Below are 13,538 nucleotides of genomic sequence, written 5' to 3'. Positions count from 1 at the left end.
ATTCCCGCAGCGAGGAAAGGAGCGGGATGCATTTATTCCTGAATTTGCCTTTAGAGTTTCTTGCCGAATCAAAGTGCATTTTGCAGTCCTGGCGATCAGCATTGCTGGCAAGCCACGGGGACGTTTCACTCTGCCAAGGAGTGCTGGTTGCCATGCAAGCAGACATGCTGTCCTGTGCTGTATGTGTGATCGTGTCCGTATGAATGGTGTGCCGGTCCTCCAGCCAACGGCTGACCTCATGGCTCGCAGCACAGAGGGGGTTTACATGCAAGAAACCTGATGGTTCTTTGATCATCAACTCTTTTTACCTAAACAAGTTGGATTATCATAAGCAACACCTTCCTCTTTGAGGTGCTGCACTTTGGTGAGGCTAAAGACATTCCTGGGCAAAATACTTGGAAGGGTTTCTTTGAAAGAGTATAACTTGCTTTTGATGTGACTTGAGATAGAAATAACAATATTTGATGCTCATATAACTTTACCTGTTCAGTTCTCTGTAGCAAGATTAGTCAATTTTGGTAGATTTTAAAAACATCAACAGGATGTCCTTGATTGGTACCTCTCCTGACATAGACAAATGGGGTTTCCATCGGCTAATACTGCATTCTTCTTCAATGCATTCCAACTATTACATAAAGATATTTCCTGATATGTGACAAATAGTTGGTGTGTGCTCTGTACGTGGATGGGACATAAAGGTGAAATGTCAGCAAGTCCAGAACTGCTAACACAGAGAAGAATATCACAAAAGGGCATTTGCAAAGAAGTTCCCACTTTATGTAGTAAAATTAAATCTACAAAAATGAGTTACCAATCTAGGTATTTCTACTAGTATTCATTATTTGGTTATGAGAAGTTTTATAGAGTCTAGGGCCTGGAAATTAGCTCTGAGCTTGGAGCAAACGTTCCTCTTCTGGGCTTTGCGTGGCATCTTCACAAAGGTCTTGGGTTTAGAGATGAGCCTCACAGTCATTTCTACATAAAAAAAGGCACAGACAAGTTTTAGCATGCTGCCCTACAGCTACCTGTGACAGAACATGATCCTGCTTGCTTTATGCAGAGATGTAATGTCCCGTTCCAATGGGAAAACGTGGCAAGACCTGCTCTTTGGTGCCAGTGCTGGTGGGCTGTCACACTGCCCAGGCACTGGCCAGAGAACTTCCAGAAACTTGCTCCTGCCCTCCTGACAAGCCCTTCACTTTTCAGCAGGTCCCTCAAGCCCCACTGATGTCCTCTCTCTCAGTGTAACAGGGCTGGGGAGGAAGGGCAGGAAAAGCCCCCAACCAAGTTGATTTACACCATGCCTTTTTTCTGCACAAGTGGGCTCATCATCTCACCAGGGTGACTTTCAGAGTCCAGGAAACATTTCTATAGTTGTTAGTGCCAAGTGAAAGGGGTCCATGAAGGGAAAAGCAGTAAATCCTGACTTTGGTTTCCTTGATCTACAAAGATCTGAATCACACCTGGGACCTGGCCCTGAAAATCTGAGCAACACTTTTGATTTTGTTTAGTTAATGCAGATGATTGCCTTCTTTAGTGTTAGTATCCAGTAACAGTGTGAATTTAGCCCGTGTCTGCTGGATTGGAAAGGAAGTTTATTCCAAAATATGGGAAATTCATAGCCAAGTACCAACTGCATTTCCTGTTTTAGACTTTCTGGAAATGGTGATGGCTCTTAGCCAGTCCAGCTACCCTGTTCTGCATCTGAAGGGATCTCACTTTACTCCTGTCTCCTCCTTCCTCATCCAGTGCTTTACCTGCCAGTCCATACTGTCTCTTGCCAATCCTTGCTCTTCATAAACCGATCACATTACCTACACTTTATTTTAAAGACACAAATTATAGAAGTCATCAGATGTTATCTTTTCTCAAAGGTGTGTGTGGTCGTTCCCTCCATATTTATGAACAAACTTGGAATGGCCACAGAAACTCAGGGATGAGATGTGTTGGTCTTCCATGTGTTTCTTGTTGCTGCTTGTGCAGAAGAGACGTAGCCAAAACTGCAGGTTTTTGAATCAGACACCGAATGTCTGTGGTCAGCAAGTTCGTTGTGGTGTCTCTCTGCTTTGACCTTCTGTCCTGCAACCTCAAGCAGCCAAGTTGAAATGTGTGAGGAAGCTGAGCACAGCAGTGGTCCTGAGAGGGATCTGTGTTTCTAATACTGTAATCTGCTGTCCACCATCAGCCATAACAGAGAGGGCTCTTGGTAGGGCACATCCATCCACCTCTTCTGCATCGGCAAAGAGCCCTGTGCACTGGAGACGTTGCAGCACGTGGGGATGGGAGCGATGCATCAGCCCTTGTGGGATTCCTCATGAGTCCAAGCCAGCTTGGACATTGATCTTTGGATTGATGCTGATTTATTATCTGAATTAGAGTCCACTCAAACTGAGGGTCCCGTTGCTTCAGGCACTGTGTTGTACCTGTGGCAGAAGGTTTACCCAGGTTTACCTGTGAGATGGTCATCTTGGATAGCATAATTCTTCCAGTGTTAAATGTTATTTGACCTGCTGATCGAGCTGGTTGCCCTTCCTGATTCAAGGGCAAGATGATGTTGATAGTAACACCTCCATACCAGGCTTCTTTGCGTAAGTCCAGTCCAGGTGGCAGTCTCAGACTCTTGTCTTCTACAGTTTCGCTGGAGATTGGGAAGTGTTGTTTGCAAAAGATCCATTACTCCAGACAGAGAAGAGGGATTTCTGTGCCAGGTCCTCCCATGTCCATACCCAGCTCTTTGTCTTGCTGTACCGTACTTCAGAAGTTCCTTTGTTTGTCTTGGTGCAATATCTCTGTCTGGTAAATTGGAATACTAGAAGGTTTTATGATGCTTTTAGAAACCTGGAAATGACATTGTCTGGTCTGGATTTTGTAAAGAAATCCTTCTGTTTGTTCCGCTGTAGCTTGGCTTGAGATAAGAGAGGTTTCATAGTAACTGTCCAGCCTTAACAACACACCTCTGTAGGTGGTGATCCTTGACATAGGCTACAGTCTTGTAGGGTCTCCCACCAGGTGTTTCCCTAGGGTATGCAATGGGTAGGGATAAGGACTTCTGCTGCACATGCAGTGCCAAAGTTGGTATCGCAGGTGTCACCGTGAAAGAAACGCTCTGATCATCTAGTGGGGAGCTGTAAGAAAGGCAATAAACTTACTGGTAATTAGTGACATTATAATAATTACACATTTATCATTGATCTGGCAAATTTTGCAAGTGGTATAAAACATAAATTAGATTAGTTAATATCGGGGCAGACTGTCAGGGACTTCTGAAAGATTTAGTCAGGCCAGATGAGTGAGCAGCCTGACGAGAGATAAAATGTGCCATCAATAAAACCAGAAGACTTACATGGAAGGCAACAACTGGAGCTACTCAGTTCACTTGCCCATGAACTAAATGCAGCGTCTCAGGAACGGGATCAGATATCTGATACCTGTTACTATGTCCCAGAAATCCAAAAAACAAACAAGTGGGTTTAGCAAATGTCAAAACCAGTCAAGGAAATACTTGTTCGGTCGCCGCAAAATTAACCAGGGGTGTTCTTTACCGTAATACGTTATCGAGCTCACAAATGGTGGAAATGCAGAAAACGAGGCTGCCTACATGCCACTTGCAAATAATGCAAGTGCAGCTGCTGTGCAGAGGCTGTGACCAGCAAGGTCACATCAGCAAAGACTTTGCAGGGCGAGGTAAATTGCTGGCGGTTGGAGAAAGTGGGAGAGAAGGGGTGGTTCAGCCCAACCATGTCTCATAGCGAAGCAACGAGTCCCCCAGAAACCTGCTCTCCCTTCCTGCCTGTGAACCACCAAACTTCCTTCCCCCGCTGCTCTCCAAGGTTTTATCGTGTGGTTTGCAGCCGCATGAAGATTTTGGATGTTGCTCATAGCGCTGAGGGGGGGAAAAAAATGTGTCTGTTGCTAAAAAGGATAGTCAGATATTTGTAACAGCAGATATTAAGAACTAAGCCTCCTGAAGCCTACAAAGGAATAGATACTTCCTGGGTTTAGACTTCGATGAAGTTTAAGGGAAAGAACTGACACAAAGCTTTCTCCAGGTTCTTGTTTTCCTGTTGTTGGGTTTCTTGTGGCTCCTGACAGTGATGGCCTTTTTTGGAGCCATCAGGTCTCGGAATCTGGAACTGGCTACGGTAGCACCGATGCTGCCATGGCTGTGCCGGATCCTCTTGCTCTGAAAAGTCTTTATAGTGGTCACACAAAAGTCAACAGTTGTGCATTTACTAGCAGAACACAGCAAATAACCTTGCAAAGATTCATCATATAACTGAATTTTTGTCTTTTTTGTGTGTCTGAGAGAACTGTTTCCTAAATTAGTCTCTGAGCTCGTCATGGCCATCGTTGCAGTACTAGGTGGGGGCTGTGATGCTCAGGAGGAGTAAGTTGCTAACAACAGGATTATGAATTCCACAACGCTCCGGAAGAGAAGCCCAGATTTGCTGACACAAACTCCGGCTGTGGATAGTAGAGGGATCTGGTTACAGCAAACATTACAGAGCAGGAAAATCTCTTGTCCAGGGTAAATCTTCACGTGAAGTGAGCTGTCATTGATTTGTCTTTCTGATGCAAATCCTACGACCGTATTAGATCCACAGAGAAACCAGCTTCCTATTGAAATAATTATCTCATAAACATATTACAGCCTTCGATGCAGACAGATGGCATTTGCCGCAGCCTTCTCCGTGTTACGGCAGTATCGCCTCCTTTGCTTTCTTCTGTTGTTTGGTTTGGTATTTCTTTAGGTTACCTTTCTTCTTCCTCTTTCCCTCCTCTCCCTGTGTGTTTTACACATGGTCTCAGGGAGCTGTAGAAAAATATCTGCGTTGAAGGATGGCTGAGTCTCACGGAGTGTCAGATAAACTGCAATGTCTCATTTCAGATTACATCACGTGTCCCTTTTTATCCAGGAAAAGCCAGCTTTAATGAGGCTGACAGAGGGACTATTGGACACAAAGAACTTGCTTAGAGATTTCCATGTGAGAGTGTAATTAAGGGTAGTGCAAGTACAAGGCTGATAAAGGAGCAATTTCATTTTTTAAATGGCAAGGTGATTACCAGCATAATGATAGAAAGAAAGGAGGGGCAGAAGGAAGCCTCAAATACATATTTGAACAGAAAAGAAATGAGGTTTCCTGGGTTCTTTTTGCTGCTTTAGTGTTAAGTCACAGACTGAATGAAGAATGAACCACCCCGACAGCTAATGATGTGCCCCCAGGTGTCTGTGTGGTTACATGGAGATGGCTGGACGTCCTGGGCCGGAGGCTGGCAATCAGCCTGTGCTCTTCAGACACCAACTCAGCCTCCTCTGGCCAAATAGTGAGAACCTGTGATGAAGGGTTTTTGGGTGGGTTCGTCGTGCGAGTTTTTGAGGGAGTGTAGATGGCATTGCTGTGGCTTCAGTTACAGGAGGTAAAGTGGAGTATCTGGGCTACCAGATGACTGTGGTTATGGTCTGGAGAACTGCTGAGGCTGAAGGACAGAAATACAAGGAGTTGGACACCAAAACCTGGTTGTCCTGGTGCTGCTACTGACATTTCAGGCTAGGTCGGGCCTATCAAGAACCCCATTTTTCCTCTCTCTTCTCTAGCCTGTGTCTGCACCTGCATAGGATATCTGTTATCTCATCACCTTAATGCATGACCAATTCATTGTCTTTTAAACATCTGCTCACACCTCTCCTGTGAAGCAAAGTGGCTCAACCTGCCTCTTCCAGGTAAGACCTTGAGGCAGAGAGACCAGGACTTGGCAGGAGGAGAAGGGTTTAGCCCAGAACTTACATCTTCCAAGTGTCATCCAGGAAGATTATTCTGAATTTCACGTGCGGTAGGTCCCCCAGACACCCACGTGGAACTGAAATTACCCGTACATTGCCTAAGTGAATGGAAGACAATGGAGCCAAAGCCACGTGCATTCTGGTGGGGGATCAAGGGGCTCAGGCACTGTGACTTACCTGCTTTTAAATCCACACTTGTAGGTAACTGGGATGCATTTTGTTGGATGCATTCTGTACAGAGCATGCCTTTACCATCGTATCAGTTCAGGGCTGGATTCATTCTTTGTGTATTTGTGTGGTTTTGCTCATTTTTTAAATGATTTTTTTTTCTTTGCATTATAAAGGCATTGTTTTTTTTAGGCTTTACTATATCTTCGCTTATTTAAGTGCTCAAGTTATTCCTAGTGCTGCTGTTTCTAATCAGTTTGTCTTCAGTCTGGCTGCTGTTTTCTCACCATTCTGGTTTGGAGTAGGCTTTATTGGGAAGATACTAAAAGGCGACTGATGGTGGTGTGTGTTTTTGGATCCTCTGTAAAGATGCCTTGGAAGGCCTGATTTTCAAAGGTGGATGTTTGGAGATTTCTGAAGACCAGACATAATTCATACTGGGTAGAAAAATGAGTTGCAAGAAGTACCATGCTTCAAAAATTTGGCCTCTTAAAAATCTGAGGGGACCAATTTCGTGTTACCTTATTCTTCTTGTGCTGCAAGTACAGTACAGGAAATTACAGACTCCATTTGCTAAACAGCAGGAGGATAAATGATTTCTCTCAGTCTCACGAATATTTTTCAAATCCACATCATGTAGCCTTCCCTATGCACTAATGCGTGGACAGAAACAAATGAATGTACAATGTGAAGGAAGGATGACCCATCTTATTCTCTTGGGTAAACCTAAGTCCTGATATTGTGCCAAAGATAAAAGAGACTGGAGTCTGTGGTGTTTACATTTAGCGTTAGCACAACATATTTTAAAAATGGATGTTTTCTTCTCTTTGTGTCCATTCTGGGTGTCTCATCCCACCAGGAGTCTGTGCAGGGACCACAACTTGCAGTGTGGCATCACAAGTCTTCTCAGATGGCTTTTACTGTTGTCCCCATGGGTGGAAAAGGTTGTATCACGAGATGTTTAGCTAGGACGTGTTGTCTCAGTACTTTGCATAGTAGAGTGACAGACTGTGCATGTTTTAAAAGACAGTATAGGCTGAGAGAGAGATGATTCAGGCAGCCAGGCTGGACTGTGACACGTCCTATTCAGACTATTATCAGTGCCTCAGTTTGTGTTTGAGGATAGAGAAAATCAGGACATCGGAGTGACCCTGTGACTTACCTCCGACTTTGAGCTATTTCTCTGTACAGAGAAGCAGAGGTAGGATGTTGAGGTTGGATGCTCCATCCCTGGAGACGTTCAAGGCCAGGTTGGACGAGGCCCTGAGCAACCTGATCTAGTTGGAGATATCCCTGTTCCTTGCAGGGGGGTTGGACTAGATGACCTTTGAAGGTCCCTTCCAGCCCTAACCATTCTATGATTCTATGAATCTATGATGTAAGAATATATTCCAGAAGAGGAAGGAGGCATCTGGGCAAAAGCTTTTGAAGGTATTTTGAATTTAGCCTAATTACCCGCAGCTAGCAAATGGTAAATGAGACTGGTGGTGTCAATAACATGCTGAATTAATCCAGGAAAGTTGTGATTACTTTATAGGTGGGAATCTTCTTTTTTTTTTTTTTTTTTTATCATGACACCTGTTGCTCATAGGTACAAATCAAACGAAGAGTATGTGTATGTGCGAGGCCGTGGAAGAGGGAAGTATGTATGTGAGGAGTGTGGAATTCGCTGCAAGAAACCCAGCATGCTGAAGAAACACATTCGCACGCACACAGACGTCAGGCCATATGTCTGCAAGTACTGTAACTTTGCTTTTAAAACCAAAGGTAAGAGACAGTCAGCTCCTAGATCCTCTGCTTAGTGTATTGACTTACAAGCCTTCTTGGGGGCACTGGTGAAGGGCAAGGGAAGGCCTTGCCAGGGTCTGGAAAACCCCAGGAGTTGGAGGGAGGGGGATGAGGGAGTCTTAAATTGGCTGAAATTTTCAGAAGAGGACCAGCCGTGCGTTAAGCTGATGCGCGTCGCAGTGGAGAGCACTGGCTGCAGAGCATCCATGCATTCCTATTTGTGCTTCTTAAAGGGAATGATCCTGAAATACAGCTTCACTGGCAGGGATTTATAAACAAAACCATCCCAGAATGAGAGCAGGAGCTCCTGGGTACAGGCAAACATCCCTGACCAAGCACCTGGAGACAGCCTTCAGGTGGCATTTTATGCTCGTGCTCTCAAGACCTGTGTTCGCGCTGCACATTTTCATCCTTCGCAGTTGCATGTAGCTTCAACATTTTCTGTATCATATCAATAGACTTTTTCTCTAAAGACCTCCATTCCAGGACATCTAGCCATCCACAGACTCACTACCACCAGATGTTCTTTGCAAGTGACCTTCATCATTGCTTCAGCGAGCGTGCGAGTAGACTTTTATCAGGCACGTGCAAAACCATGTGCAAAAGCAGAGTCTCTTCCAAGAGACTGTGGGTAAAGTTTTCAAAAGTGCCAGAGGTGCCCAGGTCCCTTTAACTTCTCAAAAGAGTCTGGCACCGTGGGTTTGACAGCTCTCCCCTCCATCTTTGGTTGCAGCAAGTCTTGCAATAAAGATGTTGAGTTTGGTTTCTCGGTCATAGTTTGACATAAATAGAAAATGTCTGTTGTCTGTAGCTCCATCATTGCAAATCTCAGAAAATGACACAGTTGAGAGAGTGATTTACTCAAGAAGAGCGTCAGCCCTAAAAAACCAGTGCTACCCAAGAAAGCAGCGCAGGGCGGGTGTGGGGAGGAGGCTCTAGGGGCTGCTGTGCTTCCCCAGAAGCGCTGATGCCCCGGCACGAGACAAGTGACCCAGACACTGGGTGATTCAGGGTGGGCAGTGCCCGGAGCTGGTGGCTTTGTTGGTGCAGCTGGCGGGTGATTTCTGGGTAAGGACGTGTCGGTGAGCACTGGGTGTATGGGAGCATGGGGAAGTGATACTGCATTGGAGGCCATATTCCCATCAGACGCATGCAACAGATCCAAGCGACGGTTCTTTCTCTCCCTCCCAGCCTGGAGCTGTTTCCGATTCATTTTCTTTCTCTTTCCCTCTTGCTTTTGTTACTTTGTCCTGAGGTTTTCCTTTGAGAGGTGAATCCGTTCAGCCTCTTCCGTCACTTCACCTTGCTTTCCACCATGCTTCTGTTAGGCTTTTATTCAGGATGCTGAGATCAAACCATCCTTTCCACCATCTCTCTACCTGCTTTGCTCTTCATCTCCGCTCCCTCGAAGCGCACAAACTGTCAGCGCTGACTGTGCCCACTGCACATTGCAAAGAGATGCCTTCCTCCAAGGGACATCCCTTCTTCAGCTTTGCAGGAGACTTGCATGAGGAAGGTAGCATGGTGATGCTGCCTTCCAAAAATCAAAAACAGTGTTGGGATTTGAATGCAAAACTCTCTGTTTGCCTATGGATGCATGAAGGGGCAGAACTCGCCCAGATCAGCGATTTCAGGAGAAATAGTTGCATGATGGTAACTTGGAATTGCATGAAAATGACTCTTTGCTGGAAGGGGTGAGTCAGAGCCCCGGCTGCTCCTGTGGGCATGCTGATACTCCGCAGAACTTTGCAGCTCTTGGGTAAAAACTGTTTGCTTTGCTGATGGAGGACTCTTGGAAGAGTTACTGAAGAGTGAGATAAAGATCAGCCTTGCGTGCTGATAAAATCACCAGTTAAAGTCCAGTTACAGAACCATTGCTGTGGGTGATGGAGTGTGAACCAGGGGTTTTGCAGAACGGGATGTTTCACAGCTTTTTTACTGATCTAGAATAAGTTTGTTTGTGCCCTTCTTCATTAGACCCCCCCTTTCTGGTGTACAGTTTTGCAACCACAGTTCACTGCAGAATGGAGAAGCTGGAGCTCTCGCTGCCGGACTGCCCTCGCAAAAATATAAGCTGACTTGAAGCACTTTTAGAAATCAGCTTTCCAAAGTTAATTTTAGCCTTCAGCGTAAACTCAAGGGAGATATCTGCGGAACCGTCTTCATTTTGGCTGTGGTAGATCTCTCCAGCATGATCTAATGCTCAAAACTCTCAAGTAGGCTGGAAGCAGTTAAACATGGCTTTTTTTATTATTATTATTTTTAATGAGGATCTTTATCTGGTTAAAATGTACCTCTCCACCACCCCCCCTGCCCCGGAAAATCCATATCTGTGTTCCAAGAAGTGGGAAGACTTTCACAAAAGAAAGAGCTTTAAATGTTTTCCCCTTTTGACTAATTATGCTGTTTGTCTGCTTTTTGTGCATTTCTGTCACTGTAAGCAAAGCTGTTCCTTTGGGTTACAGAACTGCAGGGAAATTTTTTTTTATTCTTATTTTAAAGCAAATCCATGAGATTTTTGTGTGCTTACTTAGCTGATGGAAACAGCAGTCTTGGAAATTCGGTTTGTAAAGATTTATTTGATTTTACGTTTCTGGATCAGATACAAACGTGCCTCTTTAATGAGGTGTCCCTACCTCCAGGTAGTAGTGCTCTCCTAAGAGGTTTGTTACTGTGGCCTCCAAGAGTTTTAAGAGAAGTTAAGCAGCTTCTTCATTGTTTTCTTACCAGGAAGGAAACAGAGAAAAAGTTGCAGTCTGACAATTTTCCCTTTCAAGAAGGTCAGGGAGAGCTTTTTCCCTTGACCACCTTCCCAGAGGGGACACAGGACCCACCAGCCTTCCCTGGTCACTCACTTCCAGACCCTCGGGGGAAGCGCAGCCCCTTTCTTCACTCCTTCTCTTGGGCGACTCGGGGATGTGGGTCCGTGTTGGCACATTAATTCCCCTCCTCTGCAGACATTATCCTTTTCCAGAGCTATTTTCTGCTCTCACTCAGCCTCACATCAGACTCTCACGTCCTGATTGCTTAAGATTTCTGAAGATTTCTGGGTAAACTGTGTGGAGCAGCTCACTGTGTCCGTGCCGCTGCCTTTGCTTAGAGGTCAGGAGGGACAAGGAGCTTCATATTCATTTAAAAGGTGCTTATGTAAAGGACATCAGTGCCTGTTGGCTGGAGATATCCATTTGATAGTCTAGTCCACTCGCAGTTTCCAGACACCAGACTTCTTCATGTCCTCAGCCATAGTCTTCCTTTAATGAATTAGTTTGCAGTTCCTTAAATCAGCACATGACAGGCACGGAGGTTACTGAACATGTTAATATATTAAATGCATTACCCCCTCAGCCCTTAAAGGCGAGGTTATGGCTGCACAGTTTGTTATTATTACTGCTCTAGCAGACTCAGCGCTCTGCTAAGCCTCCTCTGGAAACTTAGAGAGCAGGTCCAACTGGCGGAAAACTCCGAAAGAATTAACTGCTGTTGTAGCAGGGCAGGTTGATCTATGCATTGGCAAAATGTCCCTGCACCCTGTGTGTGCTGGGGCCCTTCCTTAGCAGCTGGGAAGAGGGAAAAGGTCCGAGCATCCCTGCAGAGCCACTGCTGGGAGGAGGCAGCTTTGGTCCCGCTGCCCCTCGGGATGTCACAAACCTCCGATGGGATGAGGACAGAGTTATCCTCAGGAATTTACTGCCTGCTCCCTTGTGTGATGCAGCGTGAGGCATGTCGCTGGGAACAGAAAATGACCCAGTGGTCCAGACAGGAGATGAAACGCTGCGAGCAAAAGGCCTCTTTAACTTACCAGGGAAAGGTTGGGGAAAAAAAAAAAAAAAAAAGGGGGAATGAGGGCTGGAAGTCAAAGACTGGCGAATTCAAGTGAAATATTAGCTGTTATTTTTTTAAACGGTGCAGCTATTAAGTCTCAGCACAAACCTCTATGGGAAATATGCTAATTCTCTCTATTTTGAAATCTGTAAATCCAGCCTGGGTGCCTTTCTGGAAGATCAGATTTTGGCTAACACAGGCTTGATCCAGAAGATGGCTGATACTTTATAGCCCGTATCAACACAGGCAGGCAGGCTCGATCTTCAAATTATCTTCTTTAATCTTTAAGCCAATAAGCATAAAAGATAATAACAAAATTTTTAAAAATTTAAATCTTTTGTCCCATAAATTACATAAATTAAAGTTTTCCTTCTTAGAAGGTCTCACCTGGGGACATTATATTCATGCAGGGACCTAAATCAAAGCCTGTGCATTATTTAATTCACGCATAAAACCTGTTTCAAGGTTTTATCTGGGATGAAGAGTATTGGCCTGTTGCTGTTCTCTGTGAGTGAGGGCATCTCTCAGCAAAATGGGAGTCTACCAGTTATAGAGTAGCTGTTGCTCTCCTTGCATATTATTTTAAAAGAGGAATATGAAAATATTTAAGCCCTGGAAGGCTGTGAATGTTTGTATCACAACATCACCTTGGACGCTGAGATCATGTAGTTGGTCATTTCTTGGGGTATTTTTTGCTGTTAAATTGTTCACATTTAATAGGAGAAATAGAAAGCATGGTGTATGCCCAATACAGATGGGATAATTTTTCCAGGAATCTTAATGTTTCTCTTCCCTACTTGTTGTTTTAACTCCCCCACTTTTAAAATACGATAATGGATATTCTGAAAAATTAATTTCCCTCTTTTAATTTAAATGGAGATCGCTTCTAGTCCCTATTAAGCTGCTTAAAGTGCCTTTGGAACACTAGAGTTTTAGCTTTCTCAAAACAACACAAGTATTTAAGCTGCTTTAAATCCAGAATAAGACATCACAACATCAGAAGGGCTTAAGCAGCCGGTAATACGTAGTTACAAGCAGGCGTAATGCGAGCGCTGTGCTGATACTGCCTGTTCTCCAGCACAGGGAGAGTTGGGGTGGGGTCACAATTTCCACGGATTCCTGGTTTTTGGATATAGCCAGTTTATTTCAAATCTGGGAACTTTTTGTTAAAAAAGTCCTTAGTGAGGACCACTTACCTGCTTAGGGTTCAATATAACTGTTCTGCTATTTAAATCCAGCTTCCCTGCCTGCTAGCTTCTCTCTTGCTCCTTCCAATGTTTTTTTTTTCACTGTTTCCAAGGAAGCCTGCTATGAGGGTTGGTTTTGGGGTTTTTTTGTTGTTTTGTTTTGTTTTAAAGTTGAGAGCCAAAACTCCGTAAGGCAACAAGTAGCTGTGAGTCCTTCCTTGTAGGATTCATATCCAGCTTTTACTTAGGCAAAGTGGTGTTGATTTTCCTGGAAATTTGCCAAAGGACTTCAGCATTTAATCCTGCCAGCATTAATTAAAGGGTCTAGAAACACAAACTGTAAGAAGAATCCTGATAAGATAAATATCATTGTCCTCCAAATTGCTCCCAAGATGATAACTCAGCTTCTCTGCTGCTGTAAGTAAGCCTTGAGCCTTTAAAGTCCTTAAAATGATGCAAACTTAAGTCAGATGAGAATCCAGCCCGCTGAGTCTCTCTTCCCTGAAGGATAGCATCGCTATTTTGTTGGAATTTCTTCTTGGTGAGCACGCAGGGTGCTGTGCATGGATAGACCGTGCACCAGCGGGATTCGCACCGAGGCTTATCTTGTTATCAGCACGTGTGGGCATTGCCTCATCTAACGCAATGAGGGTGAAGGGAGATGGAAAGCAGAGCAGAAAAAAGCAGAAGGGGGATGAAAGCAACAGTTGCTATGAATTGGTCCTTTAGTATTTTGCATAAACTCCTTTGCACAGGGGTTTTGGCGTTGCCTGCGCAGCGCCTTCCAGCTC

The 13,538-nt window shown here is 44.6% G+C and overlaps 1 protein-coding gene across 1 annotated transcript in view; it reads left to right on the top strand.

Moving 5' to 3' along the window:
* Positions 1–13,538, top strand: part of LOC104383984 (HIVEP zinc finger 3) — a 64,168-nt gene that overhangs the window by 34,886 nt on the left and 15,744 nt on the right. Inside the window, 1 exon segment of the mRNA XM_086625889.1 lies at positions 7,542–7,717. Coding sequence (XP_086482015.1) covers positions 7,542–7,717 — 176 coding nt within the window.

Source organism: Tauraco erythrolophus, chromosome 24 (assembly GCF_009769465.1).
Source record: "Tauraco erythrolophus isolate bTauEry1 chromosome 24, bTauEry1.pri, whole genome shotgun sequence".
In the NCBI taxonomy this organism is placed as follows: Eukaryota; Metazoa; Chordata; class Aves; order Musophagiformes; family Musophagidae; genus Tauraco; species Tauraco erythrolophus.
Note: the sequence above shows the minus strand (reverse complement) of the source record. Positions and strands in the feature narration are given on the sequence as shown.